The following is a 13240-nucleotide window of genomic DNA, read 5'->3' as shown; positions in this document are numbered from 1 at the left end:
AATGACAAATGTATTGTCATTTTCCAACTGTCAAAGTAACCCTATATATATCTCAGAAAATATGTAGTCTGTTTCGGCATATGAAAGGACTTAATTCTGATCTCATGAAAGATTTTGCAGACGATTGCAAATAGCTTTGACAACTTTATTTCTTAAGAGTGAAGGAGTGAACAGGCTAACCAGCATTCTTCAAGAGAAGCATAAGCCAGCTTTTTAAATAGTTAGACTCTGGTCGTGCAAGAAAGAAGTGAGAAGTTTTTTCGAGAAAGTAAGTATTCCATAATTCCAATGAAATAACATACAAAATGTAATTGTGTTTTGATTTTAACATTAAACAAATAGCTGTTCATTTGATGGCATAAGACTGAACAATTTTAAGGAGGAAGAGGATGTGTGGATCATGGTAGTAGGCTTTTACCCACACACTGGGCTCAGTGCTGTTCCTGAAAATACATAATGTTACAGAAGTTCTTTCTCCTTATTGTCTTTGGTAAGTATTCTAAATAAACATAAATGTTAATTATATATATATATATATATACACACACACACACACACACACACATACATACATATATATATATTTGTTTTTGTTTTTGTTTTTTTAGGATGGGCAATAGTTTTTTAGAAATGACTACAATTTTAAAGTCTTGTCTTCTGATGTTCTTTGATGAAATGATACTTTGTTTGCTATAATGTGACCTTTAACTTTTAGAAACTTAATCTTATGTTCTTCAAAGGGCTCTTCTCCTTCACTTCAAGCCAAATATCTCACCAGTATCATTTCATAAATATCAGTAAGAACTGGACCGAAGCTCAGAGTTTCTGTCGAGATATGTACACAGACCTGGCAACTGTAAATAATGTGGATGAGATGAACAGCTTGTTCAAGACCATAACTGATGTTTCACATGATGTGTATATTGGACTTCATAGAAGTCAAGTGTTCAAATGGCACTGGTCCCTTCCAGACAGTTTCTACAATGAAGATACTTTCCAGAACTGGAAAAATGGACAGCCAGATATACATAATAATGAGGGCTGTGCTGTGATGCAAAACAACGGGAAATGGTTTAACGATAGTTGTGACACAAAGAGGCAGTTTGTATGCTTTAATGGTAAGCTTTTCTATTGTACTATTAAAAACTGGGATCAAAACATTATCTATTGAATTGTGACTATAGTTTACAATGTAGTTTAGATGGTAACACAGTTTATGATTAGTGGTCAACCAAAATTTATTTTTTAATGGCCGATGCCAATATCCAGAGTACAGGGTGGACGATAGGCCGATACAATGCCGATATATCACACAATTTACTATAGTAAATAACAAATATAAAATTGCTAAAAAAAAAAGATAAATTTAGTCATTTATTTGCCCAAGAAGAAATTGTTAATATATTAGAAAGAAGGAAATCACTGTACACACAGTAGTCCAGAAACCATGGATGGCATGTCCACGTTAGCAATCACATTTACTCAAAAATATCAAATCAAACCAATTGTACATACAGTGCATAGTGAACATGGCATTCACTTATAGCACACGTGACGCGCTTTTACCTTGGGCTGCATCCGAAAACATAGGCAACTTACTTGCTACTTGCTGCCTAATCAGTTAATGGCTTAACTGACAGCTGTTTTGAATAAATGGAACTCTTAAGGAAACTGGTCTCCAAACAGTTTGAAAAGCACCTTATTTTCATCGTACCTCCGTATAAAGCCTCTGGAGGCTGCATTTTCCTGGTTTCGGACATAGCCTTGAAGTTGCACTCGTGCAGACCCAGGACGAGCCTCAATCTCCTGGCAGTTTAAACAGCCTGAATCGCCTACTTGGATTGTCACGGAGTGACCATCATGATTTGTGAATGAGAGGAACTTTTGATCCTGATCCTGAAGTTTTTGATTCTGGCTGATGGAATACACGCTTCAGAGGAAGATATTAGATGAGCGCTCGACGGGAAGAAAACACTGGATTTTCGTGAGGTTCAAGAATGACATCTGTTTAAACGAGATATCTGCATATTTGCAAACGGTATATAATACAAGTTTTATTGATATTTGCCTTTCATCATTAGAAAAGTTACAGGGAACTGTTGAGGGTAGACTGTTAGAATATGTGCTTCAGAGGATGATTTATGAGCACTCCACAGGACGCTGGATCTGCTGAAGTTGTGTGAGGTTGGTTTATTACATCTGTTTAAATGAGATGTGCGCATATTTGCAGACGGTATGTATGATATTAGTTTTATTGATATTTGCCTTTTTATCATTAGACAAGACATTTACATTTACAGGGATCTGTTGAGGAGAGAGAGGGAGAATGAAATAGGCAAGCACTTTAACATTATGAGCTCAAACGCATCTGCCGTGGCTCTGAAATGCGGATCGTTTAAATGACACTGTGTTGCACACCGGTCTATTATTGTAGTAACACGATGGCACGTAACAAAACGAACAATGACTGGTCGTTTACACGTCCCAGTCGCTTCACATGCAAGCAGGCGATTTTCAACGCCCTCAAGAAAAAATAAATAAATAAATAAAAAATTTAAAAAAAATCGGCCAAACGGGAAAATGTATCAGACTCTGTGACCACTATTTATGATTATGACATATTGCTGGTTTTGTCAAGTTTTGGAATCTGTGATGAAAACAGTTGAACATTGATCTGATATTACAAATCTTTCTAAACTTTTCATTCTCATTTGTCTTTAGCAAGAGCCAATAAAATGTATATCCTGACTGAGCAGAATAAATCCTGGAGGGAGGCTCAAGAATACTGCAGGACCTTCCACACTGGTCTAGCCAATGCCAGAAACAACTCTGAAAATAAGGATGTCAGTAAGACTGTCAATAGCGAAGCATGGATCGGACTGTTTAAAGACCCCTGGTTGTGGTCAGATCAGAGCAACTCTTCTTTCCGGTTCTGGAATTTCAGCCAGTTAATCAACATCAGTAGAGATCAGGACTGTGGTGCAGTGATGGTGAATGAAACAGGGAGATGGAATGACGTCCGATGTGATGTATCTCTGCCCTTTATCTGTCATGGTGGTGAGGTTACACACTTAGAATCAGACAAAACACTCTAATTTCCAGCATCTCTGTATGTAATATGTAAAAATAATAATAATAATAATGAATCCCCTTTTAATCTCGACTTCATTCTGTCTTCCCTACAGATCTGAAAGCTCATCCAACCACTAAACCAGGTACATTTCAGCACCAAAATAAACAGCCAGTTTGAATCTGAACACATCATGCTTTGCACCTCACAAATATAACATTTAACACACCCTCAGAATATAGATTATGACATGAGAATGGATACTATAAAATCAGCAGCTTGTTTAACATGTAAAAACAGACCATACCTTTTCTCATTCTATACATCTGAACATACATGAGCCAAAACATTAGGACCACCTGCCTAATATGCTGTTGGTCCTCCACATGCTGCCAAAACAACACCAACCTGCCAAGGCATGGACTCTACAAAACCCCTGAAGGTGTCCTGTAAGATCCTTCAAGTCCTGTAAGTTGCGAGGTGGAGCCGCCGCAGATCGGACTTGTTGGTCCAGCACATCCCACAGATGCTTACTCGGATTGAGATCTGAGGAATTTGGAGGCCAGGGCAACACCTTGAACTCTTCATCATGTTCCTCAAACCATTCCCGAACAATGTGTGCAGTGTGACAGGGCTCATTATCCTGCTGGAAGAGGCCACTGCCACCAGGAAATACCATTGCCATGAAGAGGTGTACCTGGTCTGCTATGATATTTAGGTAGGTGGCACATGTCAAATTGACGTCCACATGAATGGCCGGACCTGGGGTTTCCCAGCAGAGCATTGCCCAGAGCATCACACTCCCTCCACCGGCTTATCGTCTTCCCACAATGCATCCTGGTCCCATCACTTCCCCAAGTAAATGGTGCACATGTACACTGCCGTCCATGTGATGTAAAAGAAAATGGCACTCATTGGACCAGGCGACCTTCTTCCACTGCTCCAAGGTCCAGTTCTGACGCTCGCATGCTCATTGTAGGTGCTTTCTACGGTGGATAGGGGTCATCATGGGCACTCTGACCGGTCTGTGGCTACGCAGCCTCATACGTAGCAGGATGTGATGCATCATTAAAATTTTCAGTGACTTGTGGCACATTAGACCTTCTATCGGTTCGGACCAGACAGGATAGCCTTCATTGCCTTCGTGCATCGATGAGCATTGGGCGCCCAACACCCTGTCGCTGGTTCGTCCTTCCTCGGACCACTGTCGGTAGGTACCCACCACTGCTGACCTTTCTGTTTCAGAGATGCTCTGACCCAGTCGTCTAGCCATAACAATTTGGTCCTTGTCCAAACTCCTGCCCATTTCTCCTGCATACAACACGTTGACTATGAGAACTGATTGTTCCATGACATGTGGCCTTGTTAGGTGATGAGCAACGTTATCTGCTTCACCTGTGAGTGGTCATAATGTTTTGGCTCATCGGTGTATACAAATTCACAGTCTGTTATAGCAAAAGCCTTAACTATAAATGTTATCACCAACAATTTATTAACCAAAATTGTTTACACTAATACAGCTACCCCCAGACCAGCAACAACACAGCACATACCAGCCCAAAACACAACAGAGCAGGAAAATACAAGCACACAACCAACAAAAATACTCACTACAGGTGCAGAACAAGGTATGAGATCTGTACTTGCTTTGTCATTTGCATTTATGTTATAGTAGGCCTACACTGAAGAATAATGCACCTCTTAAATGCATTGTGAACTGAGACATTTCCAAACATCTAATTAATTGTGCATAAAGAATATCAAATCAGATTTTTTTTTTTTTTTTTTTTTTTTTTTTTAATCATCAAACTCAGTATAAACCCTATTTCTGCCTAACTGTCCCATAGATAACCTGATTCTGGTCCATGAAAATCTCACATGGATTGAAGCTGTGAGTTACTGCAGAAAGCACCATGTGGACCTGGTCTCCATTCCCAGTGAGGAGCTTCAGAATAAGGTAGCGAGGAAAGCCTTCCAGGCCTACACTTCTCATGTATGGCTGGGTCTCCATTACTCCTGCACCTTCAACTTCTGGTTCTGGATAAAGAACACAGAAATGGGCTGCTACCAGAACTGGGCACCAGATCATGGGCCAAATGGTTTTGAGGATTGTGGGATATCAGGAGCCATGGAGTCCACTGGGGGGCACCGTTGGGTTGGGAGGCCAGGGAGGGAAAGGCTTAATTTCATCTGTCAAACCTGTGGAAGTTGCCAGTTATGTACTGCTGAATTGTAACTATAATGAACAAAGACATTCTGTGAAGAGGCAGTCTGAAAGAGGCTGTGGATAGCGGATTGATCCGTAGACTATATTTGTTAAGTCAGGGTATCTGCAGGTATCAGCATTTCCAGTTTAATACTTTTTAATACCCTTTTGAAGACCTTCTCAATCATTCACATTCTCTGTTCCTCACTGTTGGAAAGCTCTTCCAACAGATATCACAAATACAGTTGTCTTTTGTTCTAAATTGCAAATAGTCTGTGTTTGATATGTACAGTTTTACTATTAGCTATGTAGCAGATATAAAAATGTATCTTTAATTATTTGTATTTTTTTTGTAAAGCATATGAAAATAATGTTAATTTCACTATATTGAAGGATATTCTAAAATAAACTATGTTGTAAAAAATTTTATTTTTAAATTGTCATTCATGTTCGTATTAATTTTAAAATTAGTTCATTCAATGTGTGACTTTTATTTTGAAAAAATAATGTCCAGGGGCCGGTTGCACCAGCCTTAGTGCATGGGCACTAAGTCACACTTTACGCACTACTAAATATTTGAGCGTTGCACCATTAAACTTAAATAGAACGTAACCCTACATATAAACGAAATATTTACGAAAGCCTCCGACCAGGAGTAACGGATGGAATAAAGAAGCAGACTCATTTAATGACATCAATGAGCTCATGTTTTGCGTGACAGGCTTCAATCCTTTCGACATATATGATGATGTTGGCATTTACACTCGTTTACATTTACGAGAGAGAGAGAGAGAGAGAGAGAGAGAGAGAGAGAGAGAGAGAGAGAGAGAGAGAGATGTACTTTTAAGCAGCTCTTCAGCATGAAACCATTTTAATGGTGCAGTTTTGAGGGACGGCGACCGACATGAGCATGCTGCAGTGAGTGATCCTCATAATGGCCAGGAGGAGAGCACTCATAACGAATATATATGAACTATAGTCACATAGTATGAATTAACTCCTTATGAACCCAGCCGGGAAGGGAGTTTATTTATAATGAAAGTGCTTGTGACTTATGGTAAATTATAACAGCCTGAATGCAGGTGGTTGTGTAAATGATGGGAGCCCGTACTTAAAGGGAAGGGCATAAGTATATAAATATATACATATATGTATACACTATATTGCCAAAAGTATTCGCTCACCCATCCAAATAATTGAATTCAGGTGTTCCAATCACTTCCATGGCCACAGGTGTATAAAATGAAGCACCTAGGCATGCAGACTGCTTCTACAAACATTTGTGAAAGAATGGGCCACCCTCAGGAGCTCAGTGAATTTCAGCGTGGTACTGTGATAGGATGCCACCTGTGCAACAAGTCCAGTCATGAAATTTCCTCCCTACTAAATATTCCACAGTCAACTGTCAGTGGTATTATAACAAAGTGGAAGCGATTGGGAATGACAGCAACTCAGCCACGAAGTGGTAGGCCACGTAAAATGACAGAGCGGGTCAGCGGATGCTGAGGCGCATAGTGCGCAGAGGTCGCCAACTTTCTGCAGAGTCAATCGCTACAGACCTCCAAAGTTCATGTGGCCTTCAGATTAGCTCAAGAACGGTGCGTAGAGAGCTTCATGGAATGGGTTTCCATGGCCGAGCAGCTGCATCCAAGCCATACATCACCAAGTGCAATGCAAAGAGTCGGATGCAGTGGTGTAAAGCACGCCGCCACTGGACTCTAGAGCAGTGGAGACACGTTCTCTGGAGTGACGAATCACGCTTCTCCATCTGGCAATCCGATGGACGAGTCTGGGTTTGGCGGTTGCCAGGAGAACGGTACTTGTCTGACTGCATTGTGCCAACTGTGAAGTTTGGTGGAGGGGGTATTATGGTGTGGGGTTGTTTTTCAGGAGCTGGGCTTGGCCCCTTAGTTCCAGTGAAAGGAACTCCGAATGCTTCAGCATACCAAGAGATTTTGGACAATTCCATGCTCCCAACTTTGTGGGAACAGTTTGGGGATGGCCCCTTCTTGTTCCAACATGACTGCGCACCAGTGCACAAAGCAAGGTCCATAAAGACATGGATGAGCGAGTTTGGTGTGGAAGAACTTGACTGGCCTGCACAGAGTCCTGACCTCAACCCGATAGAGCACCTTTGGGATGAATTAGAGCGAAGACTGCGAGCCAGGCCTTCTCGTCCAACATCAGTGTCTGACCTCACAAATGTGCTTCTGGAAGAATGGTCAAAAATTCCCATAAACACACTCCTAAACCTTGTGGAAAGCCTTCCCAGAAGAGTTGAAGCTGTTATAGCTGCAAAGGGTGGGCCGACGTCATATTAAACCCTATGGATTAAGAATGGGATGTCACTTATGTTCATATGTGTCTAAAGGCAGATGAGCGAATACTTTTGGCAATATAGTGTATATGGCCAATGAATGGCAAGTGCTCTAAACAGAGAGGACTTGTGAAGAAAGAGACGTTACGTCTAGGTTGTAAAACCATGCGAATGTGTTTTGAGAGGACCATCCTGCTGCAAAACATATGTCTTGTAAGGACACACCATTCGTCCATGCCCATGAGGAGGCCATGCCTCACATTGAGTGTGCTTTAACACCAATTGGGCAAGTCTGACCCTGCGACTTATAAGCCAGGGTAATTGCATCGACAGTCCAGTGAGAAAGTCTTTGCTTGGAGACGGACATTCCATTTGTGCGTCCTCCGTAGCATATAAAGAGCTGATCAGACAGTCTGAACTGGCAAGTACGCTCAACGTATGCTTGTAGTGCCTGCACAGGGCATAACAAATGCAATGATTGTTCCTCATCTGAATTAAATGGAGGAGGGAAGAAGGCCTGAAGGTGAACCTCCTGCGCTTTGAAGGGTGTGGTCAGGACCTTGGGCACATAACCTTTCCTGGGTTTGACAGTGGCTTTTGAAAGACCGGGGCCAAACTCCAGACACGAATTGGTCAACTGATAGTGCATGCAGGTCACCGACCCGTTTTACTGAGGCCAGAGCCAGCAGTAGTGCGGTCTTAACGGAGAGCATGTGCAAATCGACAGAGTCCAAAGGCTCGAAGGGGGGCCCTGCGAGAGCTTTTAGGACTAAAGTTAAGTCTCAAGTTGGGACTGTAGCCGGCTGAGGTGGGTTTAATCGTCTTGCTCCTTTAAGGAACTTTATGATTAAATCATGCTTGCCTATAGAGGCGCCGGCTTCATGTGCGTGATACGCAGATATACAGGTGCATCTCAATAAATTAGAATGTCGTGGAAAAGTTCATTTATTTCAGTAATTCAACTCAAATTGTGAAACTCGTTTCTTAAATCAATTCAATGCACACAGACTGAAGTAGTTTAAGTCTTTGGTTCTTTTAATTGTGATGATTTTGGCTCACATTTAACAAAAACCCACCAATTCACTATCTCAAAAAATTAGAATATGGTGACATGCCAATCAGCTAATCAACTCAAAACACCTGCAAAGGTTTCCTGAGCCTTCAAAATGGTCTCTCAGTTTGGTTCACTAGGCTACACAATCATGGGGAAGACTGCTGATCTGACAATTGTCCAGAAGACAATCATTGACACCCTTCACAAGGAGGGTAAGCCACAAACATTCATTGCCAAAGAAGCTGGCTGTTCACAGAGTGCTGTATCCAAGCATGTTAACAGAAAGTTGAGTGGAAGGAAAAAGTGTGGAAGAAAAAGATGCACAACCAACAGAGAGAACCGCAGCCTTATGATTGTCAAGCAAAATCGATTCAAGAATTTGGGTGAACTTCACAAGGAATGGACTGAGGCTGGGGTCAAGGCATCAAGAGCCACCACACACAGACGTGTCAAGGAATTTGGCTACAGTTGTCGTATTCCTCTTGTTAAGCCACTCCTGAACCACAGACAACGTCAGAGGCGTCTTACCTGGGCTAAGGAGAAGAAGAACTGGACTGTTGCCCAGTGGTCCAAAGTCCTCTTTTCAGATGAGAGCAAGTTTTGTATTTCATTTGGAAACCAAGGTCCTAGAGTCTGGAGGAAGGGTGGAGAAGCTCATAGCCCAAGTTGCTTGAAGTCCAGTGTTAAGTTTCCACAGTCTGTGATGATTTGGGGTGCAATGTCATCTGCTGGTGTTGGTCCATTGTGTTTTTTGAAAACCAAAGTCACTGCACCCGTTTACCAAGAAATGTTGGAGCACTTCATGCTTCCTTCTGCTGACCAGCTTTTTAAAGATGCTGATTTCATTTTCCAGCAGGATTTGGCACCTGCCCACACTGCCAAAAGCACCAAAAGTTAGTTAAATGACCATGGTGTTGGTGTGCTTGACTGGCCAGCAAACTCACCAGACCTGAACCCCATAGAGAATCTATGGGGTATTGTCAAGAGGAAAATGAGAAACAAGAGACCAAAAAATGCAGATGAGCTGAAGGCCACTGTCAAAGAAACCTGGGCTTCCATACCACCTCAGCAGTGCCACAAACTGATCACCTCCATGCCACGCCGAATTGAGGCAGTAATTAAAACAAAAGGAGCCCCTACCAAGTATTGAGTACATATACAGTAAATGAACATACTTTCCAGAAGGCCAACAATTCACTAAAAATGTTTTTTTTATTGGTCTTATGATGTATTCTAATTTTTTGAGATAGTGAATTGGTGGGTTTTTGCTAAATGTGAGCCAAAATCATCACAATTAAAAGAACCAAAGACTTAAACTACTTCAGTCTGTGTGCATTGAATTTATTTAATACATGAGTTTCACAATTTGAGTTGAATTACTGAAATAAATGAACTTTTCCACGACATTCTAATTTATTGAGATGCACCTGTACACTTTGAGCATTGATGGAGTGAGTGTTGCATCTAAATCACTCTTGAAGAAATATTAGAATGTCATATATGGGGCAGTTTACTGGATCCTTGCTATGTGAGAGACACCAGTCAGTGAACACCTTCCATTTTAGTGTGTAGAGGTGTCTCGTGGACAGTGCTCTGGCCTGTAAAACGGTGTTCATGACTGAACGCGTCAGTTCTGGCACGTGTAGTGCGCCCCGTTCAGGGGCCACACATGCAGGTTCCACAGCTGGGGCTGGGGATGCCAGATTGTGCCTTGCGCCTGAGAGAGGAGATCCCTCCTCAGTGGTATTTCCCATGGTGAGCTGTACAGCATCTCCATTATTTCCGGAAACCATGGCTGGTTGGGCCATTTCGGCGCAACTAATAGAACCATTTCCTTGTCCTCTCGGATAGTGATGCGCATGCGCCCTTGGCGCCAAGCATGTCGTGGTACGTGGCACTTCAGCCAGCACTGAAGAGGTCTCTTGTGTAAGAGACCTAATGGGATAAAGGCTGATGCCGCCGCCATAAGAACTAATGCTTTCTGAAACTGCTTCAAAGGAAGTGTTCTCCCCAGTTTGAAATGAGACATACACAGACACTGTAGAATGGCCTGAACGCGTACGCTAGTGAGGTGAGCGCGCCCGCTCGTGGAGTCGAGGTGGACTCCCAAAAAGGAGACTTTTTGGCTGAGGGAGAATGCGATCTTCGCCCAGTTTACATTGAGGCCCAAGCTGTTTAGATGCTGAAGCAGTAAGTCTCTCTGCTGGCAAAACAGAGCCTCTGATTGCGCCAGTAACAGCCAATCATCGAGGTAGTTCAAGATGCGTACACTGCTCAGTATCAGAGGGGCGAGAAAGGCATCGATGCACTTCATGAATGTGCGAGGAGCCAGAGACTGTCCGAAGGGCAGGACTTTGAATTGATACGCTGTTCCCTCGAGATTCCGCGAATCTCAAAAACATCATGTGATATCGTACAATTTGGATATGAAAGTACGCATCCTTCAGATCTGTCGACCCAAACCAATCGTGTGGGTGTACATGCGATAAGATCCGTTTCTGAGTAATCATTATGAACGGGCGCTTTATAAGTGCGTGATTTAAATGTCTCAGATCTAGGATTGGCAGAAGTCTGCCATCTTTCTTTGGAACAAGAAAATAACAGCTGTAAAACCTCTTTTGTGCTTGACAATTTGGTACAGTCTCTATCGCGTTTTTCACGATGAGACTGTGTATTTCGGCTCGTAACACGGGCGCGTCTTCGGACGAAACTGTGGAAGACAGAACGCTGTTGAAACGGGGTGGCTGGCATGCAAACTGGATCGTATAACCATGTTCGATCGTTATTTGCACCCATTCTGAAATGCCTGTTAGGGCTCGCCACGTGTCTGTACAAATAAATTTAATTGATACTGAATTAATGTCCACACTGTTTTCCAAATCACCTTTTCCCCTTAAAGGAAGACATGCACATTCTGCAAAGACACCCAAAAGAAAGTGAATTGCAGGCAGGAAAAATGCAGGAAAGAGGAAAATCATAATACAATTAATTTCAAACGTGATAAAACATCTCACTACTGTAAATGTCTCATCTAATAATTATGGTCTTCCACTGTAGAGTTGATCAACTTAGCATCACAGCATGGAATCTGTTGAAAACATCGTCACTATTCACAGACAGTTCAGGTAAAACACCATTCCTTTTTATACTCAGTAATAATGCCATTTCAAAACATGTGAAGCATTCACAAAAAAGATGCTAAATAGAAATAAACAAAATCTCAAAATGTCTGATGTACTTTCAGCACACACCTGTTAGCACAATAATGCTATAGTTTATATGTAATACATTGCACTCCGTTTCTGGACGTCTATCGTAGCCGGACTGTAACGGTGGATAATACAAGTAATCCCAACTGCTGACTTCTTGCCAGTAAAGTGAAAAGAGCACACAAAAAAATGATTCCAAGCTTTTTCAAACAGACGTTTCTAAGTCAATCCTTCTTTAGGCAGCCGATGGAAGAAGCAGAATCTGGGACAGGAGCACTTTGCTTTGCGAGTGATTTCTGAACATAACATTGCTGTTTTAGACTAAACTTTAGTTTCGTTTGATTATTAGGATAACCATTAACTGCACACATTGTCCAGGAATTTTGAGACATTTTACAACATTTAAAAAGCAAAAATACAGTGGTGTGAAAAAGTGTTTGCCCCCATTCCTGATTTCTTATTTTTTTGCATGTTTGTCACACTTAAATGTTTCAGATCATCAACCAAGTTTAAATATTAGTCAAAGATAACACAAGTAAACACAAAATGCAGTTTTTAAATGAAGGTTGTTATTATTAAGGGAAAACAAAATCCAAACCTACATGGCCCTGTATGAAAAAGTGTTTGCCCCCTAAACCTAATAACTGGTTGGGCCACCCTTAGCAGCAACAACTGCAATCAAGCGTTTGCGATAACTTGCAATGAGTCTTTTACAGCGCTGTGGAGGAATTTTGGCCCACTCATCTTTGCAGAATTATTGTAATTCAGCCACATTGGAGGGTTTTCGAGCATGAACTGCCTTTTTAAGGTTATGCCACAGCATCTCAATAGGATTCAGGTCAGGACTTTGACGAGGCCACTCCAAAGTCTTCATTTTGATTTTCTTCAGCCATTCAGAGGTGGACTTGCTGGTGTGTTTTGGATCATTGTCCTGCTGCAGAACCCAAGTTCGCTTCAGCTTGAGGTCACGAACAGATGGCCGGACATTCTCCTTCAGGATTTTTTGGTAGACAGCAGAATTCATGGTTCCATTTATCACAGCAAGTCTTCCAGGTCCTGAAGCAGCAAAACAGCCCCAGACCATCACACTACCACCACCATATTTTACTGTTGGTATGATGTTGTTTTTCTGAAATGTGGTGTTACTTTTACGCCAGATGTAATGGGACACACACCTTCCAAAAAGTTCAACTTTTGTCTCGTCAGTCCACAGAGTATTTTCCCAAAAGTCTTGGGGATCATCAAGATGTTTTCTGACAAAAATGAGACGAGCCTTAATGTTCTTTTTGCTCAGCAGTGGTTTTCGTCTTGGAACTCTGCCATGCAGGCCATTTTTGCCCAGTCTCTTTCTTATGGTGGAGTCGTGAACACTGACCTTAACTGA

The 13240-nt window shown here is 41.9% G+C and overlaps 1 protein-coding gene across 6 annotated transcripts; it reads left to right on the top strand.

The window, feature by feature from the left end:
* Position 1: 1 nt before the first annotated feature.
* Positions 2-5667, top strand: LOC127454348 (C-type mannose receptor 2). 6 transcript variants are annotated; one of them, XM_051721484.1, is made up of 7 exons: positions 2-268; positions 380-490; positions 741-1118; positions 2722-3057; positions 3186-3215; positions 4591-4698; positions 4918-5667. In XM_051721484.1, the coding sequence occupies exons 2-7, from the start codon at positions 457-459 to the stop codon at positions 5304-5306; spliced, it is 1275 nt and encodes a 424-aa protein (XP_051577444.1). In that variant the 5' UTR covers positions 2-268; positions 380-456; the 3' UTR covers positions 5307-5667. The 6 variants fall into 6 exon arrangements, with proteins under 6 accessions (XP_051577444.1, XP_051577442.1, XP_051577443.1 ...); XM_051721482.1 differs by having other exon boundaries at positions 364-490; XM_051721485.1 differs by having other exon boundaries at positions 3-268; positions 364-490; positions 972-1118.
* Positions 5668-13240: the final 7573 nt, after the last annotated feature.

Source organism: Myxocyprinus asiaticus, chromosome 16 (assembly GCF_019703515.2).
Source record: "Myxocyprinus asiaticus isolate MX2 ecotype Aquarium Trade chromosome 16, UBuf_Myxa_2, whole genome shotgun sequence".
Lineage (NCBI taxonomy): Eukaryota > Metazoa > Chordata > Actinopteri > Cypriniformes > Catostomidae > Myxocyprinus > Myxocyprinus asiaticus.
This window is presented reverse-complemented; position numbering and strand designations above follow the sequence as displayed.

Coding starts and splice junctions, on each gene's coding strand:
- LOC127454348 (XM_051721484.1), top strand. CDS start 457: ATGTTACAGAAGTTCTTTCTCCTTATTGTCTTTG. Junction 491..740: donor CTTTCTCCTTATTGTCTTTG/GTAAGTATTCTA, acceptor TGTTCTTCAAAG/GGCTCTTCTCCTTCACTTCA. Junction 3,058..3,185: donor GCCCTTTATCTGTCATGGTG/GTGAGGTTACAC, acceptor TCTTCCCTACAG/ATCTGAAAGCTCATCCAACC.